Source organism: Saccopteryx leptura, chromosome 2 (genome assembly GCF_036850995.1).
Source record: "Saccopteryx leptura isolate mSacLep1 chromosome 2, mSacLep1_pri_phased_curated, whole genome shotgun sequence".
Lineage (NCBI taxonomy): Eukaryota > Metazoa > Chordata > Mammalia > Chiroptera > Emballonuridae > Saccopteryx > Saccopteryx leptura.
The window spans coordinates 215973811-215994753 of record NC_089504.1 but is presented as its reverse complement, the minus strand read 5'-3'; the positions used below and the strand labels follow the sequence as shown (position 1 = coordinate 215994753).

The 20943-nt window shown below is 47.0% G+C and overlaps 1 protein-coding gene and 1 long non-coding RNA gene across 8 annotated transcripts in view; one reads left to right on the top strand and one right to left on the bottom strand.

Annotated features, from left to right (window-relative positions):
* AGPAT3 (1-acylglycerol-3-phosphate O-acyltransferase 3) overlaps positions 1-11375 on the top strand; it is an 88923-nt gene extending 77548 nt beyond the window's left edge. For all 7 annotated transcript variants that reach the window (XM_066370058.1, XM_066370057.1, XM_066370061.1 and 4 more), the window contains 3 exons: positions 3888-3963; positions 8551-8749; positions 9064-11375. In XM_066370058.1, coding sequence (XP_066226155.1) covers positions 3888-3963; positions 8551-8749; positions 9064-9152 — 364 coding nt within the window. In that variant the 3' untranslated portion in view covers positions 9153-11375. The remainder of the gene's footprint in view (positions 1-3887; positions 3964-8550; positions 8750-9063) is intronic.
* Positions 11376-13231: 1856 nt separating this feature from the next.
* LOC136395387 (uncharacterized) lies at positions 13232-19420 on the bottom strand. Its single transcript, XR_010749320.1, has 2 exons — positions 15461-19420; positions 13232-15430 (listed from the first exon to the last, which is right to left on the bottom strand). It is a non-coding gene; the product is annotated as an uncharacterized lncRNA (long non-coding RNA).
* Between the last annotated feature and the right edge of the window lie 1523 nt (positions 19421-20943).

The window sequence follows — 20943 nt, the reverse complement described above, 5'->3', positions numbered from 1 at the left end:
GTGTGGGGGTGAAGGATGAATGTTCCGAATGGTCCAGGGAAGCATGACTCCCTCCCGCTGATGGGAACACAAAAGCTTTTTGAAAGAGGCTGAGCTAAAACTTGCAAAGGGATTAGGATTTCCACAGGCAAGACAAAGACAGCTGTCCTAGCCCAAGGGAGGCTCCATGGTCCCCTTTTCATGGTGTATGACAAGTTGGGTGTGAGGCTCAGAGACAGCCCCAGAGAGAATGGCTGGCCTCAGTCCCACATGGCCACCTGCTCCTGGCAACCCTGGGGCTGAGCCCTGCCGGTTCCACTTTGCTGGCCGCAAAGTCATGTGTTCAGGGTTGTCCTGCTGGAGAGACAGGGAACTGGTCTGTGAAGAACTGCTCAGCAGCCGTAGGAACTCTGAGAACCCAAGAAGGGGAACTCAGTCCAAGGCAGGGCCCTGTGCAGCCCTTAAAACATCCTCAGGTTATCAGAAACGATGTCTATTAATTATGCAGTGAGCATGTAGTGAGTGCTTACTGTATGCAAAGCAAGAGGCAGGGATTGGCTGGGCAGGTAGAGGGACTCCAGAAAACCGAGTGTGTGACAGGCATTTGCTGGTACCTTGTTGGAGGGAAAGGGTGGCCCCTTCAGGTCTGAAGTCCTGCCCCAGGACCTAAATAAGTCCAGGGCTCCTCCCAGGCAGCTGTGCCCTAGGGCTCCTCTGGTGGAGCAAGACAAAGGGCAAATACAAAGGTGACCCTCATTTTGTCCCAATTTTGTGTTTTCCCTTAGGGGAAGTTGTCAGGCCAGAACTGAGAGGCCATCTGCCACCCTCCCTCCCACCTCCTTGGGACACACATGGTTTGCTCCCCTGGCCTTGCTCACATCCTGCGGGGTCAGTAGTTTCCTGGGGCCCGCAGTCATGTGGCCTGGTGGACGCAGGGAGCTGACCTTTCTCCTTGGGGTAGAGCCCAGATCTGTTCAGAGGCTGGCAGTACAGGCTCTCCTACCAAAACTTCTGGCTTGAAGTAGCATTTTTGTGACTTCTGTTGGCACTGGCAGTTTCAGCCCCAGAATTTAAGGGATCTGTGTCTGAAAGAAAAAGAGTCAGAGGGAGAGTCTGTTTTAGGTTTCATCCCGAGTGGTTTCCTGGTGCCAGTGAGAAGAGACAGGAATGAGGTCTCCAGGTGTTCACTGCAGAGCCTGAGGCTTGGTTCTAAGGTATAGGCAGGACCTCACAGAGACAGCGACCTTCATTTCTGTAGCACACGGTCACGGTCAGTGACTAGGAGAGTTACACCTGAGTGGCGGCTGGATCACTCCTGCTGCACTTTGACTCTCCAAGTTTCTCTGGCTTATAAAGAGAAGATAATCCACCCCAAAAACTCTTTTTAACTTAAGACAGTCTGGGGACCGCTCTACTACAAAAATGGTGGTATAGCTTTGATTCCAGCTCAAGACAGAACCCCAGCCGGGAATTAATGGGGCTGTCTCCTGTCTAGATCATCCTGGTGGAAGTTGCCAGTCTCCCACGTCAGTCAGATGTGCCCAGGGAGGCAGGCTCTTCCCTGGCCATGTATAAGTCACATAGAACTGCCCCTGTGTTAGCACCCTTATCTGCCATCTGACTCCCAGCAAAGGCTCGGACAGGCCCTCTCCATTGCAGTCTGGAGAGCTTGAGCCAGTCCATGTTTTTTAAAAAAATACTACTCAGTTCTGGCCACACTATTGGAAATTTCCAGGAATAATTTTGTGAACATAAATAAGCTGAATGGGTTTTTCCTTATAAAGTCTACAGTGGACTGGCTCAAAGTAGCTATAGTCTCTTACTCTACCCTGGGACTGGGAGAACCCAGAGTCCCCACCCCTCCTTAGAACCCTGGGCGGTGGACTGACACAGTGTGGACCACTAGGGACTAGGTGATCTCTCAGGGCCTGGATGGTCCGGACAGCTGGAGTGGGAAAGCTGGGTCAGCCTTTCCCCCAGCTGTGGCCCCGATGAGAACATATGGTGTGGTCCAGGACAGTGACAGCAGTGGTGTGGGCTTTGTGTCAAGCCCTTGCTGGTCTGTCATCCTCATATCCCTCTTGTCCTGGGTAGTAAGCAGTGGGTCCTGGTCAGAGAGTCTCAGGTGCCTGGGGTCAGAGCCGGCAGGTGGTGGAGGTGGAAAAGGCCGCTGGGTCCAGCTTGAGGTCAATGCCCATGGCCAGCCCCTGGCTGCCCTGCACCTCTGCATGGATACCAGCTCCAGCTGGGGAGCACTTGTGCTTTCGTCTCTTCATTTCTCCTTTTGTTGCAGAAAACATGGGTCTGTATTTCACCTAATCTTATATTAATAGATACACTCTTAGAACTTCTAAAAGCCTCAACTTACTGTGTTTTGTCATTTACCATTTGGATTTTGAGCAAAAGCAGAAGTCTAGTGAGTCTAAAACATACCCGTCATCCAAAAAGCCCAGGCTATCACAGCCCGGGAGGGCTTTGCCTCATTCTATGCCCCTGCTGGTGAACTGCCTGGGGGCCTGTAACTGGCCAAGACCGAAGGCTTTGGCCACGGTGGTCTGAGACTCTCCTGTGCTCATGCTGGCCAGTGTCCTTAAAGTGGCTTGAGTCAAGTCCAGGAGATAGATGCTCATGTATGTATTTATTTTTGTCTTGATTTAAATTCTTATTTTATGTATTTCTTAGTGCATCTAACAGACATACACAGAACCTGTATGTGGCATGTACACTATATTTAAAATCAGGGAGAACAGTTGAGTGAGTTTAAAACCTTTAGGGAGCCATCTCTTTGTAGATAAACCCCTTCTAAACTTCATTTCTTACTAAAATGGTACCTGTGGCAAATCCTTCAAGCACTAGTTCTTAAGGTGTTGTCCGGGGCCCTCCTGGAGGACCCCAATACCTGCTGGGGTCCATAAGGTTAAATTGTTTTTGTTTACTAGGGGGTTGTGTACCTTCAAGTCCTTTGAGCATGCAGTGGAGTCTCCCAGAGGCTCTGATGTCTGCTAGTGGTCTAATAGTGTGTGTGTCTATGAAGTCCTAGTTTTCATTTCAAATATGGCAAAGATCCTTAGGCATAACCCACATAAACTGAAACACTCAATTTTTGGAGCAAAAGTTTGAGATATCTTAAGACATGGAGATCCTGCTGTGGACACTTTTCCTGATTCTTCTCTTTTAACTGTGGGCCCCTCTGAGGTGGGCAGCCAGGCCCCTATGATGACAACCTCTGTCCCACTGATTAGTTATTCTGGCTCGTGTGTGCGCTGGTGAATTGGAGGTATGACAGCTGCCATGGAAACCGGTTCTTGTTCTGCTATTCTTACCAGGTAGATGCTTCTACTCATGGGGCTAGTAATCCAGCTGGTGATTAGGTTTATAAATAAGTTAGTGTCCTAGCCGGTCAGCTGTTTGTTAATTGAGATTAAAGTTCTAAATCTCTATTGCTTTTGATATTTGAGGCAAGTAGATTTCATTTGTGAAATACATAATCTACTTTGCCTTATGAAAGACTCTGAGTCATGATTATTTACACAGAGTAAACTATGAAGAAAGACCCAAAACTCCCGCTTAAGCTAATAAATGATCACCCTTCACAGAGGAACTAGGGGCGTGGTCTGCTCATTGTACTGCTCATGGGGGTCCCTTGTGAAATACTTCCCCTATCCCATGAACATAGACTCACCTTGGCCCTCTGTACATCACCAGCCTTGTGGTCCTGCAGAGCCTCAGGTCATGTCTGGGGGAATGCCCAGTGAGAAGTTCCTTTCAAGTTTGTGTTTTTGGAAATTGAGAGTGAGATTGCTTAGCAAAAGCAGGCCAGCAGGTTACCCCTATGCACACGTTTCCCCCATATTCTGTTTCCTCTCATCTCATTATTTACTTTGCTTTCAATCTTCTTCATAAAACAGGAGATTTCCTCTGGAAGCAATCCCGCTGGATGAAACGGAAGCAGCTCAATGGCTTCATAAGCTGTACCAGGAGAAGGTAACCGCATGCAGCTGTCCCCTGGGTCTCGGGGAGCTTCCAAAGGGGCAGCTCGCTGATGGGGCAGGCAGCTGGCCTGTTGACTTCCTCTGGCATTGGGACTGCTATGCAGTTCTCAAATATTTCTTGCTAATCCTTTTTCTTTAATTTTTCTTAACTTCTGAGAAATTAACAAACAAGAGAAAAGTATAAGGAAACAGTGCTTAGGTAACCATGGCAGATAACATTAACATTTGATCACGTTTGTTTCATTTCTTCATATAAAAAAATTGTAGATATATAACAGTTGTACATATGTGTACATATATGGCTTACAAAAAGTAACACAATATATATTGCTCACAAAAATTAGGGGATATTGCCCTGGCCAGTTGGCTCAGCGGTAGAGCGTCGGCCTAGCGTGCGGAGGACCCGGGTTCGATTCCCAGCCAGGGCACATAGGAGAAGCGCCCATTTGCTTCTCCACCCCTCCGCCGCGCTTTCCTCTCTGTCTCTCTCTTCCCCTCCCGCAGCCTAGGCTCCATTGGAGCAAAAATGGCCCGGGCGCTGGGGATGGCTCTGTGGCCTCTGCCTCAGGCGCTAGAGTGGCTCTGGTCGCAACATGGTGATGCCCAGGATGGGCAGAGCATCGCCCCCTGGTGGGCAGAGCATCGCCCCTGGTGGGCGTGCCGGGTGGATCCCGGTCGGGCGCATGCGGGAGTCTGTCTGTCTGTCTCTCTCCCTGTTTCCAGCTTCAGAAAAATGCAAAAAAAAAAATAAAAATTAGGGGATATTTCAAAATGAACATGAAGCAATAAAATATCCCCTAATTTTTATGAGCAGTAAAGATGATAAAAAAGATTCTTATAGTCACAGCCAGCCCCACCACCATTTCCCCATAATCACCTCACCCCTGTCTCTTAATTCTGGTTTATGTTATAGATACAAACATATAGGACACTAGATTTTTGTGGGGTTTTTTTTGCATTGAGAGAGGCTTAGACAATCAGAAAATCCTTTCAGTATATCACAAATATCCTTTTAAATGCATTGACAAGCTTGCAAGAAAATAAGGGAAAGCTCTAGGGATCAGAAAAAGGAGCTAGGACTGAGAACCTGTGGCAAGCCTGCGGGTCGACACTGCCATACCCTCCTGGTAGGGTTGCTGCTCCCCTTCTCCTGAGGACTTGGGTTTGAATGCCGACCTAGGAACCGAAGGCAAGGGTTTGAGCTCATTCAAGGCAGAGGTTAGAACCGGAAACCCTTCATGCAGCTGGAACCCTCTGAGAGTGGTCCCCTCAGAAAGGTGAGCCAAACACCTGCCAGGGAAGTCACTCTGCAGCTTTCCTCTTGGCCTCAAAAAGGTCCCCCGGGCAAGTCACAACCACAAGCCTGACTGCAAATGGGTTTGGCATTTGAATTTTACCAACAACATAGATCAAGGACAAAGACAAGCTATTAACATCAAATGTGGTCCCAGGCAAATATTTCTGGAGTTCCTGGGATAAGCATATGCAAAACTGGAAGACTATGACTCCAAACCTAAGCTTCCCAAGATTTCCTCATGGGAAATCTGTCAAGGCAAGACACATAGAAAGAAAAGGTGAAGCCTCTGCTAATGGAACTATCGGACAGAGAGTAAAATCAGTATTTTTGAAATGATTAAACACGGAAGAAGGAATTGAAAAGAACAAGACCTATAGAAAAATCTAGTCAGATTTGAGAAAAACCAAGTAGAATTTTAGGCATTAGAAATCTAGTCATTGACAGATTTTTTTATATAAATAAATTTTTATTAATGTTAATGGGGTGACATTAATAAATCAGGGTAAATATATTCAAAGAAAACATGTCCAGGTTATCTTGTCATTCAATTCTGTTGCATACCCATCACCCAAAGTCAGATTGTCCTCCGTCACCCTCTATCTAGTTTTCTTTGTGCCCCTCCCTCCCCCTTTCCCTCTCCCTTCTTCCCTCCCGCGCCCCCCTCCCCCCACCCCTGGTAACAGATTAAATATCAGATGAGATAACAGCTGAAGAGAAAATTATTAAAATGAAAGATTTAGCCAGAATCACTCAGAATGCAGCCCAGAGGAAGTACAACTTGCAGCCCTGAAGAAGTGTAACTATGAAAGGAAATTACAAGATATAAAGTAAACCTGGAGGTCTAGTCGGTAGCTATTAGAAGGTCCAGAGAGAGAAAGTAGGAGGGGTAAAGAGCAGTTGTCACAGATGATAAACATAAAACTCCCAGAATTGAAAAACATGGATTTCATCAGATTCAAGAAATACAGGTCTGGGATAAGATGAATAAAAAGAAATTCACCTCGGTCCTGGCTGGTTGGCTCAGTGGTAGAGCGTCGGCCTGGTGTGCAGAAGTCTCGGGTTTGATTCCCAGCCAGGGCACACAGGAGAAGCGCCCATCTGCTTCTCCACCCCTCCCCCTCTCCTTCCTCTCTGTCTTTCTCTTCCCCTTCCGCAGCGAGGCTCCGTTGGAGCAAAGATGGCCCGGGCGCTGGGGATGGCTCCTTGGCCTCTGCCCCAGGCGCTGGAGTGGCTCTGGTCACAACAGAGCAACGCCCCGGAGGGGCAGAGCATCGCCCCCTGGTGGACAGAGTGTCGCCCCCTGGTGGGCGTGCCGGGTGGATCCTAGTGGGGCGCATGCGGGAGTCTGTCGGACTGTCTCTCCCTGTTTGCAGCTTCAGAAAAATACAAAAAAAAAAAAAAAAAAATTCACCTCTGCTTGGCAATGAAATTGCAAAACACCAAAGACAAAGAGAGATCTTAGAATCACCAGAGAGAGAAGACACACTATCCAAAAGTGAATGACCATGAGGTTAACAGTGGATATATCTCTTACCATGTATCAGAATCTCTTCTAAAGTCTTACACGTTTTATCTTCTTAATAATCACACATACACATTCACATATACATGCATATACATGTACATACAAAAGAGAGTAAACCCAGAGAGTAGAACAAATAAAAGAATAAAAATAACATAGATTATTTAACAGAAAGCAAAGCTACAAAAGAAGCCACCTACACCAAAAGCTTTTCCTTTAAAACTATTATAAAATAGAAAGTCTTGGGCTTTCTAGTAAAAAAGAGTGATGGCATTAATAGGACTAAAAACGGCAACCCAACCAGAGTGGGGAGTGAAAATAATGTGAGAGCAGTGTGACTAGCTTTGAGCTCACACATTTGAAAGCTTAGATAAAACATGTAATTTCAAAGGACAATATAACTCTCTCCAGAAGAAAACCTAAATGAAAAAGAAACTGAGCATGTGCATCAGGCAGGCAGGCACATAGACCTTTTATGCTTCAGGTGACAAAGGAGAATGTGTCTCTGAATCTCCTTCAGGTTTTGAAAGTTTGGAATTCTGTGTAAACAAAGTGACAGTTGTAATCAACAGTTATTTTGTCCAGCAGGAAATGAGAAATAACCTAAAAGTACATTGTTAGAAAATAGATACATTGTATTATATATTCATTTGCTGTGATTCAATGAAATAAAATACATATTATCAATATATCTGAATCAGAGAGAATAGTGTGAGAAAAGCAGGTTGCAGTATGTGCAAAACATGCAAGCATACCACATGTTATTGTTAGGACACATGCATGTGGGAGTGTAAACCATGCATGAGAGCAGAAATCCCAGGTCAGGATTATGGTGACTTCTGCAGGTGAAGGGGCACAGGGCCTCCTCTCTTAGAAGGTTCTCTTCCTAAAATAATCTGATGCCAGTGCAGCAAAGGACATGTTTTGACATAACTAATTTATTTGGGTATTTTTATATTATCGGCTATGTTTTTCTGTAACATTGAAATATATAACATAACATTTTCAATTATTTTGTGTGTCACTTATATTTTAACTCACACTAAGGACACCAAACTGTGATATTCTTCTATTTTTTTTTCCTTTTTTTCAGTCACCATTATTTTTTATATCTGTCGACGGTGACATAAATGAATTGAATTCACCCCTTTTAGATACTGCATGGTGTTTTGCCATCTGCTGATACTCCGTCCCTATCTGTGAATATTAGCTTGCGTCCCACTTTGCTGTTCCTAGTGGGATGAGTGCATATGGGAACATTTCTATTAGAGATGTATTCCACTGGTGGTGGAAGGCTCTTTTCCTTTGTGAAATTTCTCTAAGTTGTGCTTCAAAGAGCCTGCCTGGCTTATGTCCCCCAGCTGAACATGAGATACCCCTTTTCTTCCTATTATGTGAGCAGTGGTTCTGGATTGCTTGCAGCTCCACTGCCCCAGCCAGAAAAGATGCAAAGAGCCCACAGTCACCAGACTGGGCGCTTCCGAGAACCATGCCACTGTACATATTTGGTTATTATTACCTATTAGCTCTAGTCATGATATAGAAACAGACCACGGTATTGCCAAAGGGCCTTACAGTTCATTTCATACACTCTCCCCATTTCTCAAGTGCAGAAACTAAGGTTCTGAGAAAGAAGGGACTACTGTGAGTGGCCAGGCTAAAGTCCCCACTTTACAGTTTGAGCCATGTTTCACTGCCAACACTCTCTCTCGTGTTAAGAAGACAGCATGTAAATACCGCTCTCTTGTGGACTCTCACAGGATGCTTTGCAGGAGATGTATAACCAGAAGGGCGTGTTCCCAGGGGAGCAGTTCAAACCTGCCCGACGGCCATGGACGCTCCTGAATTTCCTCTTCTGGGCCACGGTTCTCCTGTCTCCTCTGTTCAGCTTTGTCCTGGGCGTCTTTGCAAGTGGATCTCCTCTACTAATCCTGACCTTCCTGGGCTTTGTCGGGGCAGGTAAGGAATGTGAATGATCACACAGCTCAAAGTTGGGGGCCTGCCATGTGCCAGCTGAAGTGTCCAGGCCTGGAGACGATCACAGCGCCCTGGGAGGTGTCAAGGAGCCAGGATCCAAACAAAGCCTCATGGGCCTCAGAAAGTGGGCTCTCGCCACTCTTCTGCAGAAGCCATCTACTCCACAGGGAAAGGTTGACTGGGCATGCGCAGGGCAGAGGGAGGAGGGGAGTGGGCCTGCCTGCTATGCCTATGGGCCCCCCAATAATGATTTTCCCAGTTGATTCATCTAACCTCACCTTTCTCCTGTTTTAAAGCTTCCTTTGGAGTCCGCCGACTAATAGGAGTAACTGAAATAGAAAAAGGCTCCAGCTACGGAAACCAAGAATTTAAGAAAAAGGAATAATTAATGGCTGTGATTGAACACACATAACCTGGTGGTGGTATCTTATTAACTCAATTAAAAACAGAACAACACATACAGAGAGGAAAAAAAGACACTTAGAAACTATTTTTCTTATTAACTGGTGACTAATATTAACCAATAAACTTGAGCCAAGAGTAAAGAAATTGGAAGGCCTGCCAGATGGAGACAGCCGCAGCGCACTGCAGGGACCCCCATCACCATGGGGGACCGGGCACGGAGGGTGGCATCTGCCCTGGGGAGGTGGCTCCTGGGACACCGGGTCTCACCCAGCGTCATCTCTCAAGGACTCTGCCGACCAGAGAGCCTCCGATGCTTTCTCTTCTTAAACCTAGGTCCCGTTTCTGTTTTTATCTGATTTCGGGAACTTGCCCGGGTCCCTCGTCTCTTCCACTGCACCTCCAAACAAACTTTCTTCACGACTCTTCCCTAGTCCTCCTGGGAATGGATGTCATGGGATCTCTGGCCCCCAAGGCGTCCAGCACCTTTACTTCCAGACAGTGGTGTGGGGAGCCAGTGGGCATGAGGGTTACATGGAGAAAGTTCTCTGGGTGATAAGCACACACTGGATGTCAAATGGATTGGGCGCCCCACACTGGGCTGGTTGCAGGAAACTGCTCTGCCAGTTTCCTACCTAACCCTGGGGAAATCCATTTCCTACCTATACCTGAGAAATCCATGAAATGTAGAGCTCTTGCACCCACAGCTCCTCTGTCCCTTTCTCCCTGCGGCCACCAGACTGTGCAGCCACGCTGGGGTGGTGCTCTCTCCCCAGCACCCTGCAGCCGAGGGGGCAGGCAAAGCACAGAGGTGCTGAGTGTGCCAGAAGGTGACCTCTGCCCTGCAGCTCCGAGGACCTGTGAATGCTTCTTAAAAAGCAATGCCACTATCCAATCTGTCTTCTAAAAGTGGTTGGAGACTGTTAACACTGAGCTCATTGGCTTATAGAGATTGTATTTTTACAGTTGATTTGTTTATGGGTCTCAACTCCCTGATGAAAACTAGGGGAGGTGAGCCTTCCTCTCTTCTGTGCTACCCTCCCTGCCCCAAGCAGGCACAAGTGTCCCTGTGGAGGGCCAGCCTCTGACTGGGTGGGCAGCCTCTTGACCCGTGGTACCCATAACCACAGGTGCCCAGTGGAGTGTCTCCAGAGGGTCTCAACCACCTGTGCTTGGCTTATGTTCTCTCAGCATCCTTTCCAGCATGGCCCAAGGGGAGGTGTTTGTTCCACAAACTGAGGGGTGTTGAGTGCACCCTTGGCCAGGCTGGAAGCTGCAGGGACAAGGGCCTCCCGTGTTCTGCCTCCCAAGGGGCTCAGCTCCGTCATTCCACTGCAAGACCTGCCTGCACCGGACTTTCTCCTTCAACTTTCAAGTTGGTTTTCTAAAGTCACATTCCCCTCGTCTTTTTTTTTTTAGCAAGGGAAAGGAAAATAATGGGTGTTGTCTCTGATACACTGTAACCAGCATTCTGAGTAGAAGCAGGTTGAATTTTATAGAAAAACAAACAGAGCAAAGAAGTATGTAAAGAATTTAGAGGTATGAAAAAAAATTAGAAACTAATTGGAAAAATAATTATGTATTGGCCCTAAGAATGTGTTTTGGGAAGATTTATTGGGATAACATAAATTATTCTAACAGTGACGCCCTGCTGAATTTTAGGTTTGGTGACAATGATGAAGGGGCAGACGCAGAGAAGTGCACCTCAGTTCTGTGAGGGTGAATGGATACAATTCCTTGTGAGGCTGAAGGGTTAAAACAAAATAGCTTAAAATGCTTTTTATTTCAGACTATGCGTGCTTGCCTCGGTCCTAAAGCACACCCCTGCTCCTCCTCTGGGGCAAGTGGCCACTCTAGAGTTGATTTGTCTTCATGTGTGTTCATCTGTGTCATTTGCTGAGTCATTAATACTTAAAACATCCTCAAGGTACTACCAGACAGATCCATTACCCAGAAAATGCAAATTTAGATCTTTTGCCACTTAGTTAATAGTCCTGGTTACTCAGACAAGTTCCTTCCCCTTGGAAGTAATACATAATGTGTGATTCTATATCAAGTCAGTGAGGAGTGGTGCAGAATCCTCCATAAATGGAGACTGAGACCAGGGTATAAGTTTAAAATCTCAGTGATTCCTTCCAACTTTACACGGATCAGCTCGTGCATGAACACCCGAGCCTTTCGGGAGCAATAAAAACTATACTATGAACGTTCAGGCTATTTTTTTTTTTTTTTGAGAGGGTGGATTTTTTTTATTCACTTCAGAAAGAAAGAGGGAAGGGAGCTCTTTTAATTTTTTATATTAAATTAATAAATTGCAGAATAGTTCTTCATTCTTTGCCTTTACACCCACTGCTGAGCTCCATCTGTTGCTGACATTGTTACGTCCCATTCAGGCTGAGCGTCGGGACAGGCTGTGCTGGTTGCAAGTGCTGGTGTGGCTCTAGGCATCCAGGGCGCCCTCTGCACTGGGTCTCAGCTCAGTCAAGGGCTGGGAAGTATCTGCTATCCCTGCTGGGGGCAGGCTCTGCTATTGGCCATGTGCCTCCCAAGCCAGCCCCTGCTCCCGCTGGGGGGGGTCACTGTCCACATGTGTCTCAGCTCAGGCCAAGGTCCCACTGCCAGGCGCCAGGTTCTGAGTCCTTTGTCATCTTCCACCTATGTATCCTGGCCCTGCACCATGTGTGGAGTTTGGCTTGTGAGCCTTCCCCATGTTTCTAGCTGGGGTGAAGGCTGCAGTTCTTTGGTCCCCCCTCTGAGGGGTTCCAGGGCTTCTAAGGTGACCGTGATATATCCACGGTGACTCTGTAGCAACTACCAGCATCTGGGGACTTTCTGGCTTCTCTCTCTGGGGTCTCTGATAGCATCGAAGCAGCAACTGTGCCCACTGTTTTCAAGTGAGCAGATGCTGGGGAAAGGCTTGACTGACCAGAGGGAAAGCGGGTCATAGCTTTGTAAATGCTCTCTTTACATACACCTTTTATGAATGCTCTTTTTCTCCAAACTGAGGCCCTGTGAGAGTTTGGAATAGCTACCCATCAATGAGAGTTTTAACCCAGAGGAAGAAGTGGCACTGGTCGTCCAGTACATGGTGACAGCATATTAGAGGCAAGGCCCTATTTGAGGTGCTTTATAGTCCCCATCCTCAAGAAGCACAGGATCTGGTTGAAGCAATGAGCTCTGAATATAGAAACCTCTAAATAATAACAAAGCAACAATGTACACAGCACTTTCTTGTTAAAAAAAAAATGCAGGTGTGGTCACATCCATTCTGAATCTACCTTATCTGTTCCTGTCTCTGCCATGTGCACTGAGGCAGGAGAACCTTCCTTACACTAACTCAGTTACTGAGCGTGATGTAGGTCTGCAGAAAAGCAGTGGGTGTGGTCATGCAATTCGAGAGCTGTCTGTAGGCCGCCCACACCCATGTGACTACTGATAGTGTCAGATTTGGGATAAGAATGAGTAACTCTCTGCATGTTGCTTTGTCTCTGCCCGAGACACCTATAGGATAAGCCAAATACAATTTCTTCAGCCTGGCTGATTTTCAGCTGAATTGTTCAACCCTGAGTGTGAACTCATGCGAATTTCTCACCAGTAGTGCATGCTTCCCCCAGCATGCAACACTTAGCGTTCAATGGTGTGATGTGGCTTCCAACCCTCCTGCCGTTTAACCAGGCTTAGGGTTGAAACAATGGGCCTGCAGTACCCTCCCCCCCCACACCCCCCCCCACCGCCTTCTCAGAGACAGCACGTCCCTGGCCTATGTGCCTGCCCTTCTGTCTAGTGAGTTAGGTCCCAAAGCAAAGACCAGTCACTCCAAGCGCCCAGGCCTGGGTGACCCCCCTCACACACACTCCTGGCCATACCACCCACTTGGATTGGGCCAGGCTCTGTCCCAAACCCTGCTTGGGGCTGCCAGGGTGCATGCGAACATTTGGGTTTCCCATTCTTGCATATCAGGGCCAGGACACAAAAACGGACAGTTTTGGGGTGAAAAATGTCACATTGTGTTCTGTTCGATTGAGTGGGTAGACACATGTGAATTCAGTTTTAGCACAAGCATTTGCTGCTAGCTAATTCAGTGAAAATGGTGGTGGCCTTTGCACAAACCACTCGGGAAATTAGAGAACAAGATCACTTTCAGGGAGCCGGGGAAATTACCACAGAAGTTGACACTAGTCAGCCCCAGCAGCAGCCATGAATTCTTTTCAAAGACAATTGGATTTATTTAAACTTTTAAGCTTTGTAATGAGAAGTTCATTTGGAGTTTTACTTTCTCATAAACTTTTTCATTTATTTTTTGTTGCATTAGTATTAGGACGGAAGTCAAACTGTGAATGAGATACTGAAATGCACTAAATTGTATTAAATTAAACTGGAGTTACTTGATACAATGAAGAAATGCATCTGATCTGCTTGTATTTATTGTCTCAGAACTGTACGTTATGACAATCAAATGTTACTTGCCTAAACGCCAGGAAATTCAACTGGCTTCTTAATCATAAAGACCGTCAGCAAGTATTGTACCATAAACTAACCATTAAATACGAAGACCGTCAGCAAGTACTGTCACTGGAAATGAAAACCTCTCCTTGGAAAACCACACAAACCATCGACTCAAGTGTGTGTGACGTTGGGATCTTTTTCTATTTGTTGACAATCTGCTGTAGCTGACCATTGGCCAGTTTCAAAGGGTGATAAATTGTATACAGGGTGCAAATGTGTTATATGGACATTCCTTTTGTACACTTCATTTTTACAAGTTTGCTACTCACAACCTTTATGTAGTTGAGGATAGAGGTATTTTTGGTCTATAGGAGCTGGGAGTTGGGGAGCTATCTTAGACTTTAAAAGCCTGTGTCCCACAAAACTTAATGTTTGCCATGCTCTGCAAAGATCACTTTGTACATGGGCATGCGTGAGCCTGCCTGAGTGGCACTATTTTCTAGATAAAATGCTGCAGGTGTCGCACTTGTTTATTAAAGTTGCTGCTGTGAAAGAGAGGGATGAAATATCCACAATATAAGAGAAAGTGACTGTTTGTCTCTCCTGTTCCTTTGTTTCTAGTCTGCATAGATTTTTTTCTCCCAGGGAAGTAAAGGACATCGGGTACATACTGGCCTGAGGGGCTGCCACCTGCACAGGCCACTGCTGCTGTCCTCCGGGCTGCCCTGCTCAGTGCGCTTTCCAAGCCTTTGCTCTTCCTGTCAGTTGCCTTTGGAGGGGAATTGGAGAAGGAGCACCATCATCTGGCCAAAGCCAGGGAGCAAATTGATGCCTAAAGTCTGGCATGACTCTGCCTAGAAACGGGTCTTAAAAGCCATCAAGAACAAATAAATGGGTTTCCTAAGTAGGCATGTATATATCAAAAGCTATTTTTTGTAAAAATTTATTTTATGGAGAAAACCAAGGACCCCTTTTTCTTTATAAAGAAAAATTCTTGTTAGAACCAAGAGTTATTCCAGGGTCATATTTGTCTGTCTGAGGAAAATAAACTGAGCTAAAAGAGCCGTGGGCGTCACTTCTGCTCTGGGAAGCGCCGTGCTGACCTGCTTCTCTGCTCTGCGAGGTCCCATTGGTTGTAGTGGAAGCTGGGCCGGGCCCATGACCACACTCAGCTCAGCCCCTTGATAAGTGGAGAGGCTGGTGCAGATGGGCCGTCACATATAGCTGCCGTTTATTTTTAAAATACATTCTGAATCCAGAGCATACATGTACCAGCACATGCACACGAACATGCACAGGTGTGGAATTTGTGGTGATATGATATGGGAGATGATAAAACCAAAGGGCCTTGGTGTCACTTGGTATTTTTGAATGGGAGGGTTGGGTCAGACCCTTGCCCCCTGTTGCACAATTCTACTTCACTTGTGTGCCTGGTCCTGTTTGAACACAAGTGTTTATGGGCAGAAACAAGTGGCTGTGGAAGTCACTGTTGGAACCTCAGATCCTGAGTATCATAGACATCTGGGACACCCAGGAGATGGGCCAAGCCTACCTGCTTCTGCTGGCCCAGATCCCACCTCCTCTTTGAATCTGCTGGGGGACTTGGTATGTAGAAATTGGCCCCTGACCATGTGACATGATGAAAAGTGTGTAAGCATGCACATATACATATGCCCGTGAATATGTGTACTTGCATACATACATGTACCAACACACAATGTGTGTGTACACATACATACACATGCACCTGCATGCATGTATACATACACACCTGCACATATATACATGTGTACCAGCACATGCACACAAGCACACCTAGGTGTACATACATGTACACACACACACCTGAAAGAGTAGGGGGGGAGGTACTTAGAAAACCGCATTAGGAAATGGGATGAAATCACAGCCTACACTCTTTTGTGTGTGTGTGTGTGTGTGTGTGTTTTTCTGAACTTAGAAGTGAGGCAGTCAGACAGACTCTTGCATGTGCCTGGCATGCCCACCAGGGGGCGATGCTCTGCTCATCTGGGGCATTGCTCCTGTTGTGGCCGGAGCCATTCTAGCGCCTGAGGTGGAGGCCATGGAGCCTCTGGGGCCAACTTTGCTCCAATGGAGCCTTGGCTGTTGGGAGGGGAAGAGAGATAGAAAGGAGAGAGGGAAGGGTGGAGAAGCAGATAGGCGCTTCTCCTGTGTGCCTTGACCAGGAATCGAACCCGGGATTTACACACGCTGGGCCGACGCTCTACTGCTGAGTCAACTGGCCAGGGCCACAGACTACACTCTTGAATCAATCTTATTTTCATGTTTCCTTCTGGAACAATGCCCAAGAACATTGGCATGTCCAGGTGACCCATATAGCAGTGGAATTTGTGGAAAGAAATCTCTTTTTTTTTTTTTTTTTACAGGGACAGAGAGAGAGTCAGAGAGAGGGATAGACAGGGTCAGACAGACAGGAACTGAGAGAGATGAGAAGCATCAATCATCAGTTTTTCATTGCAACACTTTAGTTGTTCATTGATTGCCTTCTCATATGTGCCTTGACTGTGGGCCTTCAGCAGACCGAGTAACCCCTTGCTCAAGCCAGCAACCTTGGGTCCAAGCTGGTGAGCTTTTTGTTCAAGCCAGATGAGCCCGAGCTTAAGCTGGCGACCTTGGGGTCTCGAACCTGGGTCCTTCCTCACCCCAGTCTGACGCTCTATCCACTGCACCACCACCTGGTCAGGCGAAAAGCTCCTCTTGAAGAAAGTGTTCCCTAAAGACAAAAGAAATCAGATTGTCCTGGGGCATCTCAGAGGAGTTAGTAATGACACTCGGTCTGGGCTCCAGCTCCTCCCGGGAGTTACACCCACGGGAACATCATTCTAGAGGGCATGCTGTGTGGAGAGTGGGCTGAAAGAACGAAATGTACGAAACGTGACATACGGGGTATTGGGATGGTGTGTTCAGTACCCCCAGGGAGAATCCTGCATGTAGCTGGAGGGGTTCCCCAGCTGTGTGGAGCAGAGCCGGACCTAAGATCACTCTGTGCGGTCTGGTGAGGCCCTCAAACTGCCTTCTGGAAGGATGTGTCTTGCAGAAGAACAGGTGTGTAGCCTGTGGCCAGAGATGATTGCTTTGTCTGGGAGGAGCAAGACCCAGTGCTGTCTGAGATCTGTCCCCATCTTCTCCACAGGTCCAGAGTGTGATGTGAGGACCTGGGAGTCAGTGCAGGGAGTTCTGGGGACCCCAGAGCACTCTGAACCAGTAAGTGTGTGCAGGAGGCTAGGGGTGTCCTTGGAGACCTTAAACAGGGGCTGAGATGAGGGGAGGGGACAGACTGTTTGCAAAACCACTGTATATTCTAAGCCCCCCACCATGGGAGCAGCTTGAGGGTGGGGCTCTCCTTCCTCTGCAAGGGACAGGAGCTCAGAGCTGATGGCAGAGGTCAGACTTAAAAGGACTCAGGCTGCTGTATGCCCTGGCAAAGCTGGGGTGCATTACACCCCAGCTGTCTGCAAAGGTGCTGCATACCTGCTCAGAGTGTCATTCAGCTTGTCCCAGGTCCTCAGTCACTATTCAGGACAAGAAAGCCTCCAGAACATTGATCCTCACCCCCCCACCCCGACTGTTTTACACTTCCCGGGAAAGTGTTCTTATGATGTCTCTGAATGCTCAGTCCCCTTCCCAGGACTTTGTAAGTAACCTGACCCACATACCAGAAGGGTGAGGTACCCCGGTGGTGAAGTTTGCCTTTAGTTCTGCTAGGACTGTGCCAGCCCAGCGCTACAGCTGTCTGTTGCCTTTGGTATGGAGCTTCTGTCCTGTCCTGCCAGGACCCCTTGGGCTGGCTGACCCTTTGAGGGAGGCCTTTAGTTCCCACCAGAACTGGGCTGAGGCCTGCGGGCGGCTTGGCCAGGACAGCCACCCAGTCCTCTCAGAACTGTGGTCCTCACACATTGCTCCCACATTCCCTGAAAGGACACAGGGGAAACTGGGTTTTTATTAATAACCATTAAGTTCTCTTAACACTCAAAATGAGTATTTATTATGTGTGGCTCTGAGTCAGTCAAGTTTCGAGAAATTGTATTAAATATTGAATGTTGAAATAATAAACGAATCATTGATTTTCAGTAATCAGGCCATAGATGCTTCTGTTTTAGGCTGTGGGGCAACCATGTGTGCTCCTCTTGAGTGGGGACTAGGTCATGTGCATGGGCAGTGGAACCATGGCCAACTCTAACTGAGCAAGGACTCAGGGTATAAGTGGTTTATTTGCCTGTGGCCCCAGAGAGGGGAGTAAAGGAGTGGGGAGGGTAAGGAGGGAAGGACAAGGAGCCATGACAGTGCCTGTCACTGCTGGTTATCTCTGTGGGCTCAACCCCTCTGGGCCCTCTCAGCAGCCGAGCACCATGCACTCTGAGCAAAGGGAGGCTGGCATATTTATTTACCCACTTGGTGTGGAAGACCTAATGGAATCCCTGGCACTCCTGCTTAGCCTGTTCAGGGCCTGGACCTGGGGCAGGAAAGCAGAGCCCCTGAGGGTCCCAGAGGTAAGACCTTACCAGTGTCCGGGCCACGCCACTGTAGTTAAATCAGAGTGAGCTGAGGGCATGTGGCCTGGCACCAACATGTCTATAGGGTCTGTGTGCACCACACAGGCCACTGTGACTGGACAACTTTACATTGTGCCACTTAGGGAGGGACCCATGGAAATCTGGGTTAGCTGACACTGACACTACTCTTCCCGCCTATTCCAATGAAGTTTTGGTGCCCTCAGAGGTTGGCATTTTGGGCAGCCTAGCCCTAAACCTGGCCTTCCCCTCACCTCTCCTCTCCTGCCCCTGTCACCTCAATATTAGATGTGCCAGAGGCTGACACAAGAGGCGTTGGCTCTGTTACCAAAGGCTAAGCCAGGCCACAGCTGGCTTCCACTCCCTGGGCTTGACAATAGTTTGTAAAGATGGATGGTGAACAGATGAGGCTCTCCAGCAAGGTGGTCACACCTGCCCCCTGCCTCCCACCCCCACTGAACAGGAACACCAGTAAGGGGTGGGAGGCTCGGACATGGACAGGCTTCTTGGGAGATAACCTCAGCGTGAAAGGAGAGAACAAGAATCCAGGCTGTCAGAAAGCCAAGAAAAAAGGCAACTGAGCTAAAAATAGGAGCTTTGAACAGAATGTCCAGAAATGCCATCCACAGAGCCAGGTTTGATTCCATCATCACTGATTACTTGTCACATGATGCAGAATAAAACCTGGGAAGAGGACACTGTTTCTGTACAAATAAATATGGAGAGCGGGCTCTTTATGAGACTAACACACAATGCTGAGGAGGATATGTGGGCCTGGGGCCTGGGTTGCACTTTTCCTGCACCCTTGAACTCCTGTGCCTCTGGCTCCTGTATGAAATAAGATGATGACGGCAGCACTGCTGCCCTGCACCTTGGCTTTGATGACAACATGAGCAAGGGGCTCAGTATTCTGCTGTGGCTGAGCCCCAGGCAGTGGTGGGATTCAGCCAGTTCGCAATGGTTTTGTAGAACCGATACCTTATTTTTTGTTGAGTTCAGTGAACCGGTCGTTAAAATGGCACTTGTAATCAGGGTTCTTTCTAAAGTGGGCACCTGGGCAGCCCGCCCAACGTGGAAATCACAAAGTTACATTCCCTACTCTTTTTAAACATTCATCTGTGCAATGGTGTATACTAAGTAGTAATGTTCATTCCGTCCACAGGTGAAAAAAATTGCAAGTGAGGATGCCAATCAAGAAGCAATATGAAAATATTAAATAATAGTTTTATTGTTTTTTTTGTCAGGTATTATTTAATATTTTTTTGTTAATATTGTAAAACTCATAATCTAGTTCTGTGTACCTCTTTTATTATTATTTAAGTATTAAATGCATGATATAATAAACTACCTTTCGGTATATTGTTTGTTTATACTTAAAATGGTCGTTAGAGCAGAGAACTGGTTGTTAAATTATTTGAATCCCACCACTGACCCCAGGGGTCTGCTCTCCCATAGGGATCTGTGCCTGTACTTCCCCATCTGTGAAATGGAGATAGGAATACCTTCTCATAGGGATTTTTTGAGGATCAATAGCATAGAGTACATATCTTTGAGGGAGAAACTGTCATGAGCCCTGCTTTCGGATGAGAAAGTTGAGACTCAGGAGAAATGAGTATTTTCGAATCCACATACCCTGCTCAGAATCGGCTGCCTAATCCCAGTGTGTGCCCTTTGCACAGACAGCCAGCCCCTACAGACCAGTGAAAAATGCAGAATGGTGGAATGCAGAGGGACAATCACCTCCAGCCCAGGATCATCACTGCCAACATTTTGATGCATTCCTTCCAAACTCTTTTGAAAGACTTTTTGTTTTTATGTGGTTGTGATTGTATCTGTCACCTGTTCACTTTCTTTAAAGCAGGGGTCGGGAAACTTTTTGGCTGAGAGAGCCATGAATGCCACATATTTTAAAATGTAATTCCATGAGAGCTAAACAATATGTTTAACACTAAATACAAGTAAATGTGTGCATTTTATATAAGACCAACACTTTTAAAGTACAATAAGTCTCGGTATTCTTTTTAATAATGTTGTTATGCTGTTGCTAACCAATGATGAATAAAGTACTTCTTACCATTAATGCAACTTCTGGTGCTGCATGGTTTTGCTGATGGCTTTGTAGTCTGGTTGATACGTGGTGAGGTTAAGCTTCATACAGGCGTTGAGACTTCCATCCGTTAAACGTGATCATAGGTTGGTCTTAACGTTCTTTAAGTGTGAGAAAGACTGCTCACATGCATACGTAGAGCCAAACATTGTCAGTACAGCAATACTCACATGCTGCAGTGTGTGGTATGTGACGGGAAGCACATTCCAAGTTTTGACAATCAGCTGGTCTGCAGGTTGAAGTTTTTTCATTTCTCCCCACTTGTGTTTGCTCGCCAACTCTGCTTGCTATCGTGCAAGTCTTTCCAAATCTTCATTCAGTGACTTGAACTTATTCACCCACATGTCTGAGGCCTTCAGGTCAGCAGCTTGTAGCTCAGAATCTCTGATGGAGACACAGGGGATGTAACTCAGGTTGGTGCTGTCCACTGCACACTCGTGTGGATGGGTGATGAACTGAAAAAGACGAGTGCGCTCACGAAATTCTCCAAAGCGCGCTTTGAATGACTGCAGGAGATTAGATGTGAAGCCCGCTAGCTGCTGGAGATCAAGATGTTGGGCAGGGTCACTTGCTGTGCATGCATCTTTAAACTCTCCCAGTTTTTCAAAGTGTAGTAAACGACCTGTTTCAGTGTTAGCAATGAAGAGTTCCAGCTTGTTTTTAAATGCAAA